At 34.3% G+C, this 22,855-nt stretch overlaps 1 protein-coding gene across 2 annotated transcripts in view; it reads right to left on the reverse strand.

Annotated features, from left to right (window-relative positions):
• LUZP2 (leucine zipper protein 2) overlaps window positions 1-22,855 on the reverse strand; it is a 557,769-nt gene that overhangs the window by 252,351 nt on the left and 282,563 nt on the right. For both annotated transcript variants that reach the window (XM_033205374.1, XM_033205375.1), the window contains exon 5: window positions 22,431-22,493. In XM_033205374.1, coding sequence (XP_033061265.1) covers window positions 22,431-22,493 — 63 coding nt within the window. The remainder of the gene's footprint in view (window positions 1-22,430; window positions 22,494-22,855) is intronic.

Here is a 22,855-nt window from a genome sequence, read left to right on the forward strand (position 1 = left end):
ATATGATATTTACTCAGAATGTTTGGTACCCTGAAAAACTTGTATCTGTATAGTAAATGGAAAGAAAAACATCCCATATTATTTACATAGAAGGGTCGGGACTATATTTATTAGATATGCCCATAAATTCTGACTACATTTTTCCCATGGTAAAATAATAAAACATACTATTTTCTCTGCTCCTGTATTTTATAATTTTTATATCAAACATGCATGCATGCAATTACAAAGGGAAATTAAATTAACCTAAAAATATAAAATTATAATATATAATATGCTTCTTGGTTTTAGGCTTCCCTGAGACATATATTTTACAATGCTTTCATAACTTTGAGGGATTTGTGACAACCTAAATTAAAAATGCAGTCACACACCAGGTGCCAGCCGATGACAAATGTGCCCACCAGCAAAGATGAGTTTATACATTGATGTACTCCGTGCCCCAACTCTGGGTACCACTTGAAGGGTCAAATGTAAAGCTTGTAAGTACAAACTCAAATAATTACATTTGGTGACTGCTTGTAGGAATTCAGATCTATAGTTCCTGCTAGTTATAACTGGTGCCAATTTGGAACAAAGTATTTTTAGGAAGAAACAGAGCAATTTCCCAGAGTCAGCATAGCCTCTTGAAGCCTGAAACTTTTCATCTGTGAGAGAAGTGCAGGTTAAATGCTGTCTGAAATCTCTTCTGTCTCTAACAGTTTATATAATAGCACATATGTAGCATCCTAGCCATAATTGTATTGTTTGATATAATGATTTATCTTAACTGGGTTTTTTATTCTCCTTCATTTTAATCATATTATGATAACATATTATTATTGGAATTGACTACCAGAGTCATCGTGTCAAGCTCATTAAACTTCCTAAAGAAATGTCAGACTCTTCTATAAATATGCCATTAATACTCTCAAGTAAATAACAATGTCTTTACAGGTCACAGGCTATTTAAATGACTCAGTTAAACATTTCCAAGCAAGGTCCATAGTTTATTTACTAATTCACATTTTGACACTTGCAATAGAAGATGACATACCTTTTTAACACACCATTAATCAAAAATCCACCTGTTATTTTGTATTTAAGCCTTAGATTGTTAGTTTATTCTTTCCTCCTCTCCTTTTTCCTCTGAAGAACTTAGAGTATAGTAATTCCTCCGAAGAACTTAGAGTGTAGTAGATAAGACAGCCTCATTAGTAGAAACTAGCCAGCAATCTGGCAAAAGCCACAATATAGATATGCGTACTAAATACGATGGGAGCAGATGATAAAGTCAATCAGCTTATGCAAGAGAGGTCGGAAAAGGCATCACAGAAGAGATGTCTTTCAAAGAGGAATTAGCATAAATGGTGTAACTGCAGGGAAGAAGCTATGTGTGAGGTATGGATCCACAGAAATGTGGATGGGGCTTTACACTTCCACAAGACTGTGGCATTAATATTGGGATCAAGTTTAATTGGTTTCCCAAAAAGCTAATCCCAAGTGAATTCTAATATCTGGATACTTACATATGTGAATGCATATATTTACATGTACAGCATGTGTTTAGGCATAGAACATATGTGCATAAATGTATATCATATACATTACATGTCTAATCATAAACAATATATGTTCCCACCAATAATAACACATTAGAAAATAGGAGTGACACAAAATTAAACTTTTGTGCAGATTCTACCTTGCTATAGTTAGCAGCATGTAGAGCAAGAAGCATTCTTTTCATATTGTCACCAATTCACTATTGCCTTGCTTTACTGGAGGACTCACTCTTTGAGTGAACATGAATGGGACTCCATAGCATTTGGGAAACATACTTCCCTTGCAAAACAAACAAAAATGAAAACAAAGACAGATGGGAAATTCGAGTAATTATTGCTAGACAATGAATATATCTTGTTTTTGAAAAGAAATAGGTAAGTGATTTACCTTTTCGTGACAGAATCAATAAGCAACTTCCAAAGGATGGAAGAAAAGAGTATTTACAAAAATCTTCTAATAGAATTAACACCATTAAATAAACACACTGATGACAATGTACCCTTATAATTTATTGGGTATCATCACCAATTTTTTTTAATTTTTAATGATTCTTAATTGTACAGTAAGTGTTGGTAGTATTTTTCAACATTAATGGTAATAACAAGATCTAAGGTTATTAGCTATATAAGAAGAAAACAAAATAGAATAAAAACATGATAAATTTCATTTTCATTTAAGGGATTTAACTCTTAAAATGTTTGCCTCTGACATTACTGAAAAAAGGAAGTTCTGTATCTGTTTACATAATAGTTGTGCCATATTCTATTAATTCATAAGATATTGAACATGAAGTGATGCATCAATAGTCCAAACTCAGTGTCTAGGGGTATAGTTAATTAAGTCACACAAAAAGGCCTAGGAGTTGCACAAATGACACTAGGTTCAATTGAAATTCTTAGTAATTCAGGAAGTCTCCTTTCTACCCAAATAGGTGTCATCATTCATTTCCCAACAACAACAACAACAACAACAACAATAAAGATAGACCTTGAGAACTCAGATTAGGTATTCGTTGGGTTACTCAGTAAGAACTTACTATGTATCATGCGCTACTGTTTAAAACTTGGAATAAACAGAGAACAAATAAGTACTCCTTCCCCTCGTCAACAGAGAAATGCATTGCAGTGTGATAACTTTTGAGTTATAAGAAGGGAAGTGCACTGCTGGAGCAAACAGAAGAGGTCAGTTCTCTAGCTCTGACAAGGAGTTTTCAGTTGCTACAAGAAAAGATCAGAGTCCTCCAAAAAAGTTGAAAGTTGAAAAGTTGAAAAGATCAGAGTCCTCCAAAAAAGTGGAGATGCATATATGAAGGCAATATTTTGCCTTATTTAAGCAAAAGCATAAGAAACAATAAAGATAATAAAACCTCTTAAGGCATGGGACAAATCTTAAAAGAAAAATTTTGGATATAAAGATTTTCCACAGTAAAATATATATATATATTATATATATATATATTATATATATATATATATATATTTAGTCATAGCGAATAAATGTTAACTAACAGCAGTTACCTGTTATATAGTTCATCAGTTCATTAGTTATCAGTTACCAGTTAATTCATAACTTAGTGGAAAATAATTAAATATATGTAGTACCTAAAATTTTGCTGATTTGTACAGACACTTACTCAGAGTTTTGCCCATACTTATTGGCAAGAATATAGTCATGTAGCCCTGACCAATTGCAAAATATACTAGGAGGCTAGTAAATATAGTCTCTAGCTAGGTAGATATAAATTTCAAGCCAAAACTCATGTTATATTACCAAAGGGAAGACTGGGAGATGAATAGTAGTCAACATATGGCTGTTTCTATCAAGCTAACATATTTTAAACTCAACTGGAGACCAGGGAAGGCAGTGAGTGGCAGATAATATGTAAATGGCATACATACATTAAAAGTACAATACATAATATTTGTGCCCTTAAACCTCAAAGATGTATGAAATATATGAGTCTCTGAGGTTATCTAGAAGCATTAGTTTGAGACACACAGTTTATGAAATCAAATTTGTTGTAAACAAGTTATCTTTCAGTAGCCAAGTACCCAATTATTAGTGGTAAAAGAATTTAAAATGCATACCAGAGTAATCATTTTGATTTAAATTCTTGTTCCTCTAATTTGGGAAATTTTAGAACCTTACTTGGAAGAAACAAATTGATAACTGAGGTTAAGAAAAACTTTTTATCTCTTAAAAATAAAAATAGGTTTAATTTTTAAATTATAATTAGCAAATACATTTACCAGGTAAGTTTGAGTTGTGAGCAAATTTATAAAATTGTGTTGTCTTGGTTAGAAAAAAAAAAAAAGAGTAATTATATTGAAAGTCCCTAATTGCAGTTTTCTACTCTGTCAGCAAAGGCATAATCATATCTAGAAAAGAAGAAATGCATGGAAATGTGAGAGCTGTAACATCCAACTTCACAAAATGCTTTACAAAGAATACAAAGAGAAGTTTATTTTCTTGCAGCTCTGACAAGCATAGTGAACTTAGACAATGGACATGTGCTTGTGATAGTTACAAAGATTAAAAGAGAGTTATTTATGTGGTTGATGTCACCTTTACTTCAAAGTCTATAGTCATGAGGGTTGGGGAACAGTAGGTATAATAAAAAGCACCTGAAAAGCAAAGGAAAATCTGAGTGCCTCATTCATTCTCTAGTCTCATCTGCCTCTTTCCAAGTAAGCAACTTGGAGAGCCCCTAAGATTTTGTTTTTTTATCTCTTCCTTCCATTTCATTTCAGAATGTGTTCTGACTGATTTACTGAATTGTGCAAAGATAACTGAAATTATATATATAAAAGGCTCGTCATTAAGAAGTGAAATTACACAGGTAACATTTTAGGACAAGAATGGCAGAGGCAGAGCTTTTATTCCCTTTTTGATGAGTTATTTTTATTGTAAAAATATATCAAGCTAGCAATTAGTCAACAAGTACTTGCTGAGTACCTACTATTTGGTAGGCACTGTGTTCCTCAATGATAGCGACAGTGGTGACAGAAAAGGAAAAATAGGGAAAGGAGGAGGAAGAGGAAGAGGAGAAAGTGAGAAAATATTAAAGCAAGACAGTTGTATAGTAAGGGACCAGGAGCTTATGTGTTTCAGAGCAGCGCTTACCGAATCTGATTTTTTTTTTTTTTTCAGATGCTCTATTTTCTGTGGTTATAAAATTAAATCTCTGTTATAGTATACCAGGACCATTGGTTGCTTTGCAAATCATCATTGAGTCCTGGCAGCACCCCCAAATTTAGTATTTGGGAAATTATCTCTTCCTCATAGTACAGAGTTTGAGCACACCATTTAATCAGTGGTCCTGCTCTTCCTTGTCTAATAAATGTGCATGAGGCCCAATATAGACTGTGCTATATCTTCACAGCTGCCCTCTGACCATACTTCTAATGCTACAAAAGTTACTCTTGAAAACTTCCATCACCAGCACTTTAAAGTTACTCAGTCAACAGATTTGCCAGACTCTTCTGTTAACTCCTCAGTTGTACAATCAAATCTCTTTTACCTAAATTTAAGGAATGCAGATTGCCAACCTCAAGTCACACCTGATTCTGAATCTCTAAACAGCTATTAGAAATCTATGTATTAAAGAAGCTCTCTGAATGATTGTTAGTAGCCAGTCAGCACCTGTCCATTCAGCAGCGTTTGACAAGCACTTACTTAGAGTCTTGTTATCCAAACTGTGGCATATGCATTGGTTTTGTTGGCATCACTTGGGAACTTGTTAGACTCTCAGGCCCCATTCCTAATTAGAATATTCATTTTTTGTAAGAACTCCAGGTGCTTCTCATACATATTAAAGTTTCAAAATCATGGGGGCAGACATCTATTTTTTTTAATATATTTGGTAAGGAAGATACTATAAATCAATGTGAAATGCTAAATTTAAATCATGTGGTTTCTAGAGGCAGAAGGGTTCTTAATGTATATTAATAAAACCTCCTTTCTATAAAATTACAGCTCATTTGCAATTTCTTAATATCAGTTTTAGATTTCTAATATCACCATGATGTGTTATGAGGTCTTTTTTTTTTAAAGAAAATGGAAAATGGTAATGGAAATGAAAGTTTCTCTTACCCGTGTCTATAAAACATCATGAAACACAGGTCTTCATAACTGATGGAGAAAATTACTCCATCTAGTGTTGCCTTCTACAGCTTTCAGACATCAGGTAGGAAAGGACCTAATATTGTTTTGAGGAGCCAATTAGTGCAGAGTCAACATATTTGAATAATGGTAAATAGTGCAGTAAGAAATATCTCTGAGGTTAAACCAAACCTACGATTATATTATCATATATCATATTGTCAATCTATTTTAATGATATCAACATGAATAGATTATTTACAGGAGAGAGGGGGAAGAAAAAGGGGGCAAAAGGTGAAATGTCTCAGTTGATGGTTGAAATTACATTTGAAAGAGGTAGAAAGTAAAACACCATGGCACATGTATACCTATGTAACAAACCTGCACTTTCTGCACATGTACCCTAGAAGTTAAAGTATAATAAAATTTTAAAAAAGAGGTAGAAAGTTTAAATCTTCAATTAGGCTTAATGCAAAGTGATAAAGATTGAACGTGGTAACTTGAATCCACTTTACAAGATTTGGTTAAAAGGAGAGAATATTAGCTTTTGTGTTAGACAGTCTGGCATCACACTCCAACTGTATGATTGACTATATGACTTTTATTTCTCTTTCCATCTACTTCTTCACTTAAAAACTGTGAATGAGGATGCTGAAAAGGGATTTTTGGCAAGGTCTAACTAGCTCACATTTAAGTTGCTGCCTTTACTAGTGTTCTTAAAAATAACTTTTTAAAAGATTAAAGACTGTGCAAAACCAATATTATATGATGAAGATGTGATATACACCAGAGAACCACAGATAATGACTGATTAAATTCTGTGCACCTGTAGGAATTCCATTAAAAATGAACAGATAAACAAAACAGTTGTTCAAATTGAGTGACATAATGCATGTAAAACTCTTGGTAATATGGAGCCTGGCCCTGTCTAGTATCACAGAGTAAATACTGATAAAGTGTTAGCTGTTGTTATTACGATCATCATCATCATCAACCGTCATTATCACCTTCATCATGATTGGTATGTTATTGTTAATATATCCCAGTGCTAGCAAATTTCCTGTTCAATAGTTTTTGTGTGAAGTAAATGAATATGATGCTTGGCTCCTTGTATACATTGTACAACTATCATATGTTTATTACATGTTTAAGAGGTCTTTTCCACACAAAGCAAAGGTTGAAAACAAGGCATGGAAGATCTTATTGATCTTATTTCCTCCCTGCGTAACATGGTGCTCAGCACTCAGAAGTAGTGTGATAAGTAACAGTTGAAGATAAAACACTTGGGTGCTTTACAGTCATCTATAAATTCTATCCAATGGTCAAAAGGGAATGCTTGCCAGAGTTTCAGTTCAGTTTCAGAATTAATGCCTGGAAATGGAATCCACCATCATAAAACACACTTAAGTAATTAATGCTAATGATAACCTGAATACTTGCTCTATTTCTTCCCCATCTGTGTTAGTTTCCTAATTAAATTACCACAAATTGAGTGTTGCAGAACAACAGAAATGTATTATTTAACAATTTTGAAAGCCAAACGTCAGAAGTAATCAGCCCAGAATCAGGAGCAAGCAGTGTCAAGCTCCCTCCAGATGTCCTGGGGGAGCATATATCCCTTGCCTCTTGCATTTTCTCATGGCTGGTGTAATTCCTTGGATTTACACCCACATCCACATCCCTCCCATTATCAAAGTCAGCATCTTCAAATTTCTCTCGCCCTGTCTTCGTATCAATTCCTCCCCTATGTGTGCGTCAAATCTCTCTCTGCCTTTCTCTTATAAAGACACTTGTGATTACATTTAGGGTCTACAGAAATTACCCAGGATAATCTCATCACCTCAAGATCCTTAACTGTATCACATATACAAATGCATTTTTGCCTTATAAGGTTGCATGGTCGTTTCAGGAATAAGGACATGATTTCTCTGGGTTACTTTTCAGCCTATTACATGTATTTTCCATGGAAGAGCTGAATAAAGAATATGCCATGAGCAATGTTTAGCCTTGACGAGCCATTAATTAACACTTTACATTTATTATGAAAGAACTAGGAGGGGCACAATGATAGTTATTCTTGTAATTATTATCTCTTTTTACCCTCACAACTGTGCTGGTCAGTATTGATGTTTCTATTTCAATGATAGCTTTTAAGTATCTCAAATGTTAAGTGTGACCCATGTGATGAAAAGCTGGTACAGATACACAGATTTTTTGCAAACTATGTCAACTTTCTTACTACCCATGACATTTACTTTTTGTCTTCTAAGCACTGGCATTTTCTTATGTCTGAGGGAGAAAATAGTTGATAACTGCTTAAGTGATTGTTTCAAGAATACTTCCAACACTTTGCAAATGTGCACACTTGCTAGAAATAACCCAGAAAATAATGTTTTATTTTTAAAAAATCAACTTCTTTTAAAGTTAACATTTTACCATCATAAATATAAGTGCAATGATGAAAATTTCTTAAAATAATCTTGGTTAACTCTTCATGGTGTATTTTTCTATGGCATGTACTAGAGAATGGCATACTTTGACATTTAAAAATACACACAAACACACACACACACACACATTTCTGAAATGCACAGAAAATCTCTGGGCAAATCCAAACACATTTGAGAGTTACTTGTTTGAAATACTAATGACCATTCAGTTGGAATTTACATTGAGTTTGGTACTCAGGTATTACTGATGGTATCAGTTGATGTGCTATTTATACTTTTTGAATTGTGAAGATGAAATTTAAAAAATCATGGGGATCATTTTATACAAACCCTTTATTTTACCAGTGATATTCACCAAAGTTGTGACTTTTCCCTGATGACGCAGTAAATAAGTCTTAAATGCTAGAAAGAAATCTTCTCTTCATTCTCAAAAGCCGTTTCTTTTCTCATCTTTCCTTCCTTTCTTTCTTTTTATGTTCTTTCATTTACTTTCTTTCTTCTTTCATTTTTTGTTTCTTACATACTTTTATCCTTTCTTTCAGTGTAGCATGTCACAGTAACCAGGAGTAAAATATCTTGCCTTTCAGCCTCTTCTGTAAAAATCTAAGAATTCAAGTTTTAGCTGGTTCTAATCAATATGAGATTTTCTAATTTCTATATTTTTAAGGTTATTATGCATTTTATTTATTTGTTTATTTATTTATTTATATTTGAGACAGGATCTTGCTCTGTTGCCCAGGCTGGAATGCAGTGGTGTGACCACAACTCACTGTGGCCTCATTCTTTTAGGCTCAAGAGACCCTTTCACTTCAGCCTCTAAATAGCTGGGACTACATACATGTATCACAATGCTCAGCTGATTTTTTTAATTTTTTTATGTTTTTTAATTTTTGCAGAGACAAAGAAAGTCTCACCGTGTTGCCCAGGCTAGTCTCAAATTCTTGGACTCAAGCATTCCTGTCACCTCAGCCTCCAAAAGTGCTGGGATTCCAGGCATGAGCCACTGTGCCCAGCTTATTATACATTTGATTTAAGAAAAACTTCTCACCATTTTGAGAACTCTCATTTCTATGAGTTATGGATAGTGGTCCATTATATGATACTGATAGAAATATAACATATTCAATGAATATTTATCATTCACTCAACAAATGTTTATCAAGTGTCTACTATATTACAGAAAATGTGGAGAAGATATAATATTAAAAAAAGATAAAGCCTTTGCTCTTGTAACTTCAAGAAAATAATGCTTGCATACTGTATTATGTACTTTAAATATATTAATGGGAGAGAGTTCACGTTATATGCTCATTACCATACACAAAATAATTAAAAACCAAACAGAAGAGAAGAATGAAAATGAACAAGTATATCAATTAATTATGTACTATAATATCAAGGACTAGTAACTGCTGTAAAGAAAATAAAGTAAAATGAAGTGTCCAATTTTTCTATTACACATGGCTTTTATAATAAGACTATAAGTTGTGCAAAAATTGTATAAATTTTATATAGAAGTTAAACAAAAGTAAAACTTGTATACTTAGGATTAGTATAAATATGTTTACTATTTTGTCATTGAAACAGTTACCAATTTTGATACATTAGATTTTCATTAGGAATCCACTAGGATAATATATGTGTATTTTATTTTTATAGTTTTTATAGTAAGTCTTAAGTATATTATTTGAATTTGTTTGTTCTCTGACTGTCATGAAAGCAGCATTCTTTCTATTTTTTCAAATTGTTTAAATGGAGCCCCCCAAGGATTTACTTTTTTCACACATCTAACAAGTTGTAGCTCCTTACACTTCCCAAACCCAATCCCTATGCTTAAGTAAAGACTACTTACAGTGTCACCAAGGGGATGGAACCCATGTCCTGTTGGGAATGACGGCTGTATAGGCATAGAAGTTCCAGTCATAATGCTGGACACAAGAAGCACAAAGTGGGGTGTCAAGTACATGCAATGAAATGATGAATCTCTGAGGACTCAAAAGAAAGCAGTTCTTCCATTTCCTTCCAGGTACAGAAATGGAGATGATCATTTACCTACCATCATATGACTAGAGCTTTTTTTTTTTTTTTTTTTTTTTTTTTTTTGAGATAGAGTCTTGCTCTGTCGCCCAGGCTGGAGTGCAGTGGCCGGATCTCAGCTCACCGCAAGCTCCGCCTCCTGGGTTCACGCCATTCTCCTGCCTCAGCCTCCTGAGTAGCTGGGACTACAGGCGCCCGCCACCACGCCCGGCTAGTTTTTTGTATTTTTTAGTAGAGACGGGGTTTCACCGTGTTAGCCAGGATGGTCTCGATCTCCTGACCTCATGATCCGCCCATCTCGGCCTCCCAAAGTGCTGGGATTACAGGCTTGAGCCACCGCGCCCGGCCGACTAGAGCTTCTTTAGTGCCATTTTATGGAGTATCTGAATGTAGTAAGTAAATATAGAAGATGAAGAATGAAGATCCTCAATATGTTTAGAACAATGGTAGAATTATAGCCAAGGGTACATTACTAACAAATATATGGCAATGTGAATACATCACAAATGACTTGGGACCAGAAACAATTACATTATACTACATTCTATGATCTGAAGGATATTAAGAAAAGGATTGAGAATGTCAGGGAGTAGTAAAAGTAGTTGATAGTTTTCTGGATATATTTAGTTATCAGTCCAGGTACTCTTCTATAATGAACTCTTCTTTCCTGTGGGAAATCTGTGTTTTGAGTAGGGTAAGTTTCATCCAATGTAAGAGCAGAAATGTGACTCAGGCTTAGCAATTAAACTGCCCATTTCCCTGACCATGGTTGTTGACTCAGGAATGTGATCAATTCAGTATCTTCTCTGGGATTTTTCTGCTAGTCCAATTTGAAAAGGCTTTCTCCATAGGCTATTGTTTCTAAGTAAAATATGAATTGCACAGTTGTTAGTCTTCTTGTCTGACATGTGGAAAGAAATACTTTGAGAGATGAAATGAGACTGTCTAAAAGTGAGAAATAGAGTCCTGTCTTGGTATTCTTCTTAATAAGTTTAACTTATAGTTCTAAGTTATAAAGTTGTTGATTGGCTGATTTTTAGAACTTAAGAAGCTTTTGACTGGTTGTTTGATTTTTAGAACCACTGCTAAGCAAACATTTATCTGTACATAACACTGCTTATTGATGAACTAATTTTACCTCAGAACCCAATAACAATAATGGAGGATGATGATAGTTTCCATTTGTTGACAGCTTAATATGTACTACATGTCTAACATGCATAGTTTTCTCATGTACTAAATCAACCACATTTTGAGGTACATAAAATAATGTTTACAAAAGACATAAGAGTAAAGAGCTAAACTTTCCCCTTTACTTGAAGCCTGTTCAGGGAACACTAGCTATCTCTCCATCAGAAAGCAGAAAAAGCGACCCAGATGCAACCAGGGGTAAAAGGAGCGTGGTTTCAACCGAGTCACGTCTAAGATTGCATGCAATGTAGTTATCCTAGCTAACATTCTGCTGCAGGAAGTTACTGAGTGAAATTAATTGATAAAAGCAGTAAATAAAATGAAATTTAAAGTAGGCTGCAAACTTCCATAAGACAGCCATCCTGCCTTACTGCTGTAATACTAAGTAAAAAATCTACAATACCCTTGAGAAGTAGAAAGTTGGCTGACGTATCAGCTAAGAGAACTTTTCAGATTTATGTTTCTTTGTATTATGCTTTGGCTGTAACAACTGGATTGGCTGTCCCAATGTCTTTTTACAACAGATACTTACAGCATTGATTTGGGAACTGCAAATACTTTCTTTGCAAGTAAGCTGACCTGAAGTTGGATTCCACTACAATGCACTATCAAAATGAACTACTTTATGCACATTAATAAACTAACAATTTCTTCACCTACAAGGGGACTTGTGAGGTATCAACATTTTCATGTTTACTTTCTTTGTAGTGAGCAAATAGTCATAAATTCAAATTATTTTATACTTTTCAAAAGCTATCCCCTTAGACGAAGCCTTCAGTAGACATTACACCTTTCTGGGTTATTATCATCATCTTCCCCCTTTCCACATTATATTGTAAAACGCTCATTTCCATGATTTTTATTGTAGTTGTTTTGTCCAATTTTAGTGATTAGTATTGTATTTTATATTATATGGCAAATATCTCACTTGTTATGTAATATTGCTAGAGTAGGTAGATAGCCAGAAGTGAGCAGGCAAGGGATCCCCCTGGGAAAAGATCCCCCTGTGCACTCCTCCAAAACTCACCGGAGAGTAGCCTTTTGCTGATCATAATAGTAAAGAACATACTTCTAGGTGGAGATTTTAAATGCTACTGAGACATGAGACATGTGTACTAGCGTGTGCAACCACAGAACATGTGCACCCTAAGGGACCTCCAAAACCATGAATAATTCACACTCCTTCATGAATAATTATATAATATTCCCATAGTAAAGTAAGTCTCCCAACCCTGGCTGCTGATGGCTTATTCTTTTGAGCAGCCCACACTGTCTCGTCCTTCACAGTGTACTACCTGTAAGTAAACACTATTACGACTATTTTTCCAACTAGACCAGCCTGGAGTTATTTTCTACACCTCTCTAGGAGTGTACTTTATTTTCCTCCAATAAACTCTGCTACTTAAAGTTTGCTATTCATCTCTTGGCTGAATTCTTTCTTCCAAGTTAGACAAGAACCAAGGATTTCTGTTCTTCTCAGTAACAATATTAAATGAATTACATTAAATCTTTACATTTCTCATGGTTAGAGATTGTTTTACTTAATTTGATTTTAATAATACTTGTGTGCCTCTCGAATCTAGCACAATGTTGGGACAATATTGGGAATTAAGTAATATATTCCAGAAATAAATATACAGATAAATCTTACAATATACATTTAAATAAGCAGTTTTAGGATACTTCCATAGATAGATTTATACCTAATAAAATGCTTTCTGCTTGCCTTTCAAAAAAAAACAAAAACAAAAAACTACACTGTTTATGAGGAATATACAAAATGCCACAGATGGTGAAGTGGTTTAATAGTATCATCCCAAAATTCATGTCTACCTAGAACTTCAGAATATGAACTTATTTGGAAATCAAGTCTTTGCACATGAAATTATGTTAAAACAAGGTCACACTGGATTAGAGTGGGTTCAAAATCTAATAACTGATGTCGTTATAAGAAGAGGAGAAGACATGCAAAGACACAGAGGCACATGAATAAGAAGATCATATGAATACTGAAGCAGAGATTGGAGTGAAACCACTACAAGCCAAAGGGCGTCATGGATTGCCAGGAGATGCTAGAAGCCAAGAAGAGGCACTGTTGACACTGTAGATTGAGACTTGTAGCCTCCAGAATTGAGAGACAGGAAATTCCTGTTGTTTTAAGACACATACTTTCTTATAGTTTTTAATAGTAGCCTTAGAACCTTATATGGACAGTTTATAGGAAGCTTCACATGCTGGATACAAAATTAACCAGAGCAATCAGTTGACCAACATTTCACAGAAATCATTACTTAAGAGGCAAATCACCAGGAATAAAGTGAAAAAAAAAAGTTATAATTAAATGACTTAAAAACCTCTTGGGTACATACTGTACGCAGTAAATATTTGACTCAAACTCTTACACCTATTCATCCGTTGGCAGGCATAAGAATTCATGTTCAGAATGGTGACCCTGAACCACTCTCTCATGTTATGAAATATCCCATCACCTTCACTTCAGTGTGTTTACTGAGGCAAGAAGGTAGAATAATTTATTTAAGAAAGATTTACAACCACAAGAGTTGAACCCAAGTGAGTTTTCTTCTTAAAATTTAGAGTTTCCTTTAGATCATTGGTTATTAACCTTTATTGTTTTTTTGATTTAGTCAAGGACTCCTTCTGAGAATCTAGACCCTCTTCCTTGAAAAATACCACACATATACCATTTTTCTGTATCATTTCAGGATGGCCAGTGATTCTCAGATATCAATCTTTAAGCATCCCTATGAAGGAAAATTGCTAATTAGGAATTGTATTCTCCTCTTCTCGTGCTGCTAATAAAGACATAACTGAGACTGGGTAATTTATAAAGGAAAGAGGTTTACTCAACTCACAGTTCCACATGGCTGGGAAGTTCTGACAATCATGACGGAAGGTGAATGAGGAGCACAGTCATGTCTTACCTGGTGTGAGGTCAGGCAAGAAGAGCTTGTACAGGGGAACTCTCATTTATGAAACCATCAGATCTCATGAGACTTATTCACTACCAGGAGAACAAAGTGGGGAAAACTGCCCTCATGATTCAATCATCTCCACCTGTCCCCCACCCTTGACACATGGAGATTATTACAATTTAAGGTGAGATTTGGGTAGGGATGCAGCCACATCTTATCAGTATTTGAGCTTTTATCTTCTATTTTGGAGGTAGTGTCTTTTTTTTTTTTTTTAATTCATGTAATTCATTAGTACTAGCAAGAACAGACTTGAATGTGGTCTTAATGCATTTCCAATGCATGCAAAGTCTTGGCCCTGTGTTGTTTTTGTGAAAAATGTGAATTATGATGTTGTATAGAAAGTAGGTTTCTAACTTCAAGGAATTTGAATCATGTTAAGAAAATAATTCTGACAAACACAAAGTTAAAAATCACAAGAATAGATAAGATGTCATGTATATACATAAGATACTATAACATACATTCACACAGTATTGAGTACTCCATCATTGGCACTCAGAATTTGTTTCTCACTGATTCAACAGCCTTCAGTGATGGCCTACTATATACTAAAGCTGGTTATCATGGACTACAACTCTTTATTAAGAAAATTTATCTTTAATACACAGGTTACTAATTTATGAGGCCTTCTTTCTACAATGTGAAAGCTTTCTATAGTATCAAATCTATATTTCCTATGAAAAATTAAAGCAGACAAATAAAAATAAACCAAATCCGAAAATTCATTGTGGCTCTAGGGTAGATATGACTCAGGCTTCACTATTCAGACATGATCCCTGCAATACGTGGATAGAGAAATTTGTTACTTGAGAAAATAGACTAAATGTTATCCATCCTCTGTTGCAGAAGGTCCAGGGTGGTGTGGTGCTGGAGCCTGCAGTGGCAGGGCAGCAGTCAGGCTGGCAGCTTCCTGATTGAGGCAGAGGTAGCACTTTTTCAAGACAGCCAAATCAGTGGTGTGTTTGTTGAGTTGTTTCTAAGGTACAACCTAGAAGCTGTATTTTTAGCTCTTCCAACAATTTCATAAGGTATCTATAGGAATTAATAAATTCCTTTCTCAAAAGAATAAATTTTGTTATAACCAAGAATAGTAACTGCTTCACTGCCCCTAAAAACAATGTTTTATTAATCATATTCCTGGATATGTGTCAATGGCTATTTGGAACTATTTGAGAATCCAGAAATTGGCCAGTGACTTGAGTTATGCAAGATTTTTCTCCCAGGCGCTTATAACAATGGCATTAACACAAAATATAAAACGACATTAAAACAGTTGATAACAGGAGCTGAAGAAGACGTATTAATGAGCCAGAATTGTGGTAAACTATATGGTCCATATAACAAACAGATGAGCAAGATAACTGAGAGACTGAAAGAGTGGAAAATAGAGACATGAAATAATAAAAGGAAAAGGATGCCACCAAGATAGAGTAGCTGGATTAATTTCTGATTTCCACCACTGAGCAGAATCAAACCCACTTTTATGATTACTGATCCAATTTAAACTAAAGATATTTGTCCCACTGCCTGATTTGTCTAATAATTCCTAGACTTATATTATCCTACTCATTCCCGATCCTCTTTTATATCTCAGACCATTACAGACAAACTGATTTTATGCTAGAAGTAAAATAATTACAATTCAAGAACATTGCAAATGATAGTACAGAAAGTGTATTTTGGAAGTGAAAGAATAAATTCTGAGCTTTGAGAATTTAGTGTCCAGGTGCAGTGGCTCACACCTGGAATCCTAGCACTTTGGGAGCCTGAGGCAGGCAGATCACTTGAGGTCAGGAGTTCGAGACCAGCCGGGCCAATATGGCAAAACCCCATCTCCACTGAAAATACAAAAAAAGTAGCTGAGTGTGGTGGTGCACGTCTATAGTCCCAGAAATTCAGGAGGCTAAGACAGGAGAATCACCTGAACTCGGGAGGCAGAATTGCAGTGAGCCAAGATCATGCCACTGCACTCCAGCCTGGGTGAAACAGCAAGACTCTGTCTCAACAAAAAAATAAAAAGAGAGAGAGAGAGATAATTTAATGTGATTTCCTATTTCATCCTTACCTTGATCTATCAAATGAGTCTCAGGAAACCAATTATAATCCAAAAAAAAAAAAAAAAAGAGAAAAAACCACAGACCACCATAGAAGAAAGTAAGGAAAATACATCTGCCCCATCTTTTCTATCTTTCCCTTCTTTTACATATCTATCTACTCACTAAACCAAGACAGAATGTGTTTTTCATTATTTTATCAAAAACAAGTTCAATTTTTTTAAGTTTTTTGTTTTATTAGGTTTTTAATTGACATATAATTGTACATATTTATCAGGTGCAATATGATGTTCAATACATGCATAGATTGTGTAATTATCAAGTCTGGGTAATTAACATATCTATCACCTCAAACAGTTGTTATTTCCCTGTGGTGAGAACATTCAAAATCCTCTTTTCTAACTATTTTGAAATACATAATACACTGTTGGTGACTACAGTGATTCTACTGTGCAATAAGACACGGAACTTGTACCTGTTGACCAATCTTTTTGCATCTCCTTCTACTCCCTACTTTCTCCAGCTTCTGATAACCACTATTCTCTCTAGTTCTTTGAGATCAACTTTTGTAGATTCCTCATATGAGTGACATCATGCAATATTTGTCCTTCTGTGCTTGGCTAATTTCACCTAACACAATGTCCTCTAGGTTCATCCATGTTTGCACCAATGACAGGATTTCACTGTTTTAAATAGCTGAATAGTATTTCATTGTTTATATATGCCACATTTTTATCCATTCATCTATAAACACATTGATTCCATGTCTGAGCCATTGTGATAGTGCTGCAATAAACATGAGTATGCAGATGTCTCTTCAACATATTGATTTTGTTTCCTTTGGATATATACCAAGTAGTTATATTATTGGATCATATGGTAGTTCTATTTTTAATTTTTTGAGAAATGTTCGTATTGTTATTCATAATGGCTGTACTAACTGAAGTCCCATCACTAGTGTCTAACAGTTCTTTCTCCACATCCTTGCCAGCATTCCTCACTTCTTTTTTGGATATTAGCCATTTTAAGTGAGGTAAGTTGGTATTTTGTCACAGCTTCAACTGGCCTTTTCCTGATGATTAGTGATGTTGAGGGTATGTTCTTATTTACCTGTTGGGCATTTGTAAATCTTCTTCTGATAAATGTCTATGCAGCTATTTTGCCCATTTTATCAGATTATTTATTTGCTATTTAATTGCTTGAGTTTCTTATGTATTTTAAATATTAACCCCTTGAACATAGACTGTTTAAATACTAGCGTCCATCAAGTATTTCCAGCTATGTGATTCTTTAAAAAGTCCTGAATATTATCCAACTAACAGCTTTATTTAAAAATTTTGGCAGGGCGCGGTGGCTCATGCCTGTAATCCCAGCACTTTGGGAGGCCAAAGCGGGTGGATCATCTGAGGTAAGGAATTAAGACCAGCCTGGCCAACATGACAAAACCCCATCTCCACAAAAAATATAATGCCTGTAGTCCCAGCTACTTGGGAGGCTGAGTCTGGAGAATTGTTTGAACCCAGGAGGCAGAGGTTGCAGTGAGCTGAGATGGCACCACTGCACTCCAGCCTGGGTGACAGAGTGAGACCCTGTCTCAAAAAAAGAAAAAAGAAAAAAAATTCAACAATTAAAGATGCTTGTACCAAGGCCTGATTTGCCTAATATTTCCTAGACTTACATATTATCCTACTCATTCTTGAGCCTGTCTTATATCTCAGACCACTACAGACAAATTGATTTTATCTTAGGGGTAAAATAAATAAAATTCAAAAAAATTGAAATGATAATGTAGAAAGGCTGTTTTGAAAGTGAAAGTCAGAATAAATTCTGAACTCTGAAGCATGTGAGACTGACTACATGATGAGGCAGTTGCCATATGTATGGAAGTTAGAGAAGGGAGGTTGAATTTTTCATTTGTTTCCTTGTTGTGATTTATTTTATGGTGCTAAATTGTATATTTTTTTGCAACCAAACAGTATTCAAACACAAAATGCAAAATAAACATTGAAAGCACAAACATGTGTTAAAGTAAATTAAAATGGAGATGAGCCCTGAAGAATCCTTGAGCAGACAAAGCCAGTTGGGCTTTGTAAGTGACCTAACGTTGCTTGATTTGCAAACGTGTGAAAAACTTAATGTGGACCACTGTAAATAAATGCCTGTATTAAAGAAAAACAGACCTTGCGCTTAACCACACAGAAGAAACAAATTTGTAATTTTATAACTAGAGATTTTCCAATGAGATAGACCAAATACAGCAACTGTCTAACTGTAACTAAACAAATATTTTCTTTGCTTCACTTCGATTTTAGTCACATAAAAACTTTCCACTATATTTCCTTAGTGAAGCTCCTGAGCCACTTCTAGTTCAGAATAGCCCAATTTATGCACTGTTGTTTGCTCAAATAAACTCTTCGAAAATAGTACTATATCTCAGTTAACCTTTTAAACAGAAAGATTACACAAGAGAGATTAGAACTAGAGACTTAGATCAGAAAGTTACTGAAAAACTGGTGATATATCAATTATAAGTCCAATTTTGCATATAGGAAATCTTATATTCTACAAAATACACAATAAAAATATAAATTTCGGAGGGAAAATGGGATTGGGGAAGACCATTTACTTGTAACATTGTTACCAGAGCAAAAAAACCAACAAGCTGGGTATAGTGATTTACACCTATAATTCCAGCACTTTGGGAGGCTGATGTGGGTGGATCACAGCTGAGGTCAGGAGTTAGAGACCAACCTGGCCAACACAGTGATACCCCATCTCTACTAAAAATAAAAAAAGTAGCTGGGTTTGGTGGCACATGCCTGTAGTCCCAGCTACTCAGTAGGCTGAGCCGGGGGTATCACTTGAACCCGCGAGGTGGAGGTTGCAGTGAGCTGAGATCATGCCACTGCACTCTAGCTTGGGTGACAGAGCGAGACTAAGAAAAACAATAACAAACTACTAAAAGTGTAAATACAATTTTTTAAGCATTTATCTCAAACATCATAGTCATTTGATTCTTTGCAGCTTTATATTCAGGATTTAGTGTTCTTCTTTTGGGATGCAGATCCTGAGGGAATTGACTTCTAATAAAGCACACTATAATCAAAATTAATATTTGATGCAGACTTTTCATAAATCTCTTGTTTCACCGCAGAGGAAAAGTCTTAACAGAAACTTCTGTATTCATATCTTACCTAGCAAAAAGCATAAGAGTTTTAACACAATAACTATCACTACAACCACTAAAAGGAAGCCCTTTTGTAAGTTTTCAATCTTTTTCTTATGTCCTTGTATTGATAACAATTTCTTTCAAATTTGAAAAGTCCTTTGCCTGACTGCTTCAAAACTCTACATATTGGAAAGAAAAGCAAAATGATTTTTAAAGCTTTGCTAACATTATTTTACCCCTTGTTAATTGTTAATATGATCATTTGATGCAAGGAAATACACACTGTTGCAGAATAGATTTGACTTGAACGTTTCAAAAAAAAGAATATAAAGAGAAAACCAGAGGGCTAAAAACTGAAACTTAGAGACCACATCAATCACAATAGAGCTTTTGTAAGTCACAACAGTACAATTCAGAGGTTAAAAGTGGCGCCCATGAGAAGATATAGGTAGCTGGAGATAGATGAAATAAAAGTGCTTGAAATACTCTGATTGGCAGGGCATGGTGATTTACACCTGTAATCCCAACATTTTAGGAGGCTGAAGTGAGTGGATCTCTTGAACCCAAGAATGCAAGACCCACCTGGGCAACATAGAGAAATCCCTTCTCTACAAAAAATGCAAAAATTATCGCATTGCTGTCTATCCTATTTCTTAATATATGTGGTCAATAAATGTGGCAGATCACATAAGCAGAATTAAAAACCAGACCCATATGGTTATCTCAATAGATGCAGAAAAAGCATTTGATAAAATCCAGCATCCCTTTATGATAAAAACCTTCAACAAAATAGGCATAGGAGGGACTTAGCCATCATCTTTTGGTACTTCCCTAATTCCCTCACTCAAAAGTTACCACTTACAGGATTTCAAACTTTTTCAAGAAATTTATTTGTATCTGTTTTATCTCCTTCACCACTGTATTTTGTTTAATCAATTTACCTGTTTTTTCCTTATGCTTGAATTAAAAATATTCCAAATAGTGCCCATATAACTTCACTGTACAGTGTATATGCCAGTTATTTCATTAAATAAATCTGCCTTAATCTCTACGTACATACTGCTCTACATACATACTGATTATTTGTTAAAAATAAAATAAATCAATATAAAAGAGTAAAATTGAAAACATTGAATTGCTAATATATGTTCATCATTAGGTTTTGTAAAAAGACAAAAGCTTTTTTGGTTATCAACTTTCATTTCGTAAATTCTCAATCGTATCAAAATGAATAGTAGCAAATTTAATTATAAAATTTCTATTTAGCAGATCTTACTTCTGTAGGGTTGTATTTCTTTCTGAATTATTCCAGTCTGTGTAGTTACCAAAGTACAATTTCACTATGAAAATAACCTCCAAAGACAAAGTATTTTGTTACTTGTTTTAAATAATTCATAGTTTTGCATTTATTTATTTATTTGGTAGAGATGGAATCTCACTATGTTGCTTAGGCTGACTTGGAACTCTTGGCCTCCCAAAGTACTGGGATTACAGGCATGAACCAGCTTAGTAGGTTTTTGCTGTTGTTTTAATTTTTATTTTTTTAATTTATTTTTATTAGAGACAGGGTATTGCTCTGTTACCCACGCTGAAATGCAGTGACATGATCTCTGCTCACTGCAACCTTGACCTCTCAGGCTCAAGCAATCCTCTTGCCTTAGCCTTGTTAAAAGCTGAGACTACAGTTGGGCCACCACTCCCAGTTAATTTTTTTTTTTTTTTTTTTTAAGAGATGAGATCTTCCCACGTTGTCCAGACGGGTCTCGAACTCCTGGGCCCAAGCGATCTTCCCACCTCAGCCTCCCTAAGTGCTAGGATTATAGTTATGAGCCACTGTGCCCAGCTTAGTGGTTTTTTGAAATGACTTTCTCCTTAGCTGAATTCTAGATTTTAAGAAGTTATCTAATACTAAAAGTGAACTGATGATACTTATACAAAGATAAAAATAAAGTTGAAAGTCTCTTATAATCATACAACTGAGTTCATATTGCCGATTGTGTGTGTGTGTGTGTGGTGTGCGTGTGCATATATAAATGTACTCCCTATCCTATTTTAAAACTGACTTTAATCTTGTTCAAAATGTTTTCTTTGTTTTACATGGTAGGTGAACATTTTTTGATTTGAGCAATCTGGCTTTCTCACTGAGCCCTAAATGACCCCAACAAACAAATATTATCCATTACACCCAGTAGTCTGATAACTCTGGTCTGTTGATATTTTATATCATAATCAGGATTCAAAATAAACCATAATTAGTGAGATTGATCAAGGAAGACTTATCATGAATTAGTCATGTCTCAATGGTCTTAATTGCATTTAATAAAAAAGAAATGAAAAGGTGGAAATAGGTAATGGAGAAATTATAAAAAATTAAAGTAGCTGTATAACAAGATAAAGAATCAAACAGGAAAAATGTATGCAGTATTTAATAGGATTCTTACATTTTAAAGGCTATCATGAAAATGATTACAACTTGTTTATGTTTAAATTTGCATTACTTTGAGATTATCCTTAAACACATTTTTCATTCTAGTTTGGCCCTTTCTAACATGCAGCCAATTTCTAGCTAGCTTTCTTCTTTAGTTCCTGTAATGTCATTTATTAAACAAGTAAATTTATTCAATGAAAATTGATTTTTAATATCCTAAGCAAAATATAATTAGAAAGAAAAATGAACTAGAGAAGTTTGGACTAATGAAATTATTGAATATATATAAATGTAAGGATTATCTACTTTTTGGAATTCTTAACCTTACAATTTCTCTACATCAGTTTATAACTGAAAATTATAAGTGCATGTGTTTAACACTCCTAACTAGTGGCAAATTTATATGTGCATTTATGTATATTATTTGATTTATATAAAATGTATCTAAGATGTAATAAATCTTACCTCATTCTGGAGGTCTCGGATCATTTTGCTCTTTCTTTCAACTTCAGTCTTTAAAAAATTAATCTGAAAATGAATAGACTATTATGTAGAAACATTCCAAACTCATTACCATGGCTTTCATTATTTTGAGAAATAATACATTATTTATTAACAAATATTGAAAAAGAACAAAGAATTACACTATTCCTTCATCAAAACCTTCATTACTAAATTTATACATATATTCAGCTATTATATTAAAATATCTTTTTTTCATTTAACAAACTATTTAATTGAGAAACCCTACACTTTATGACTGTGATTCTCTTACCTGGATAAACTTCATTTCCTTTTAAAAATGTGGTTCTTTAAAAAAAGAAAAAATAGATTCTAGAGTTGAACCTAGGAATCTCTATTTCTAAAACACTCCAGGTAATTATGACCTG

This window comes from Trachypithecus francoisi, unplaced genomic scaffold, assembly GCF_009764315.1.
Source record: "Trachypithecus francoisi isolate TF-2019V2 unplaced genomic scaffold, Tfra_2.0 Lachesis_group8, whole genome shotgun sequence".
NCBI classification, from domain to species: domain Eukaryota; kingdom Metazoa; phylum Chordata; class Mammalia; order Primates; family Cercopithecidae; genus Trachypithecus; species Trachypithecus francoisi.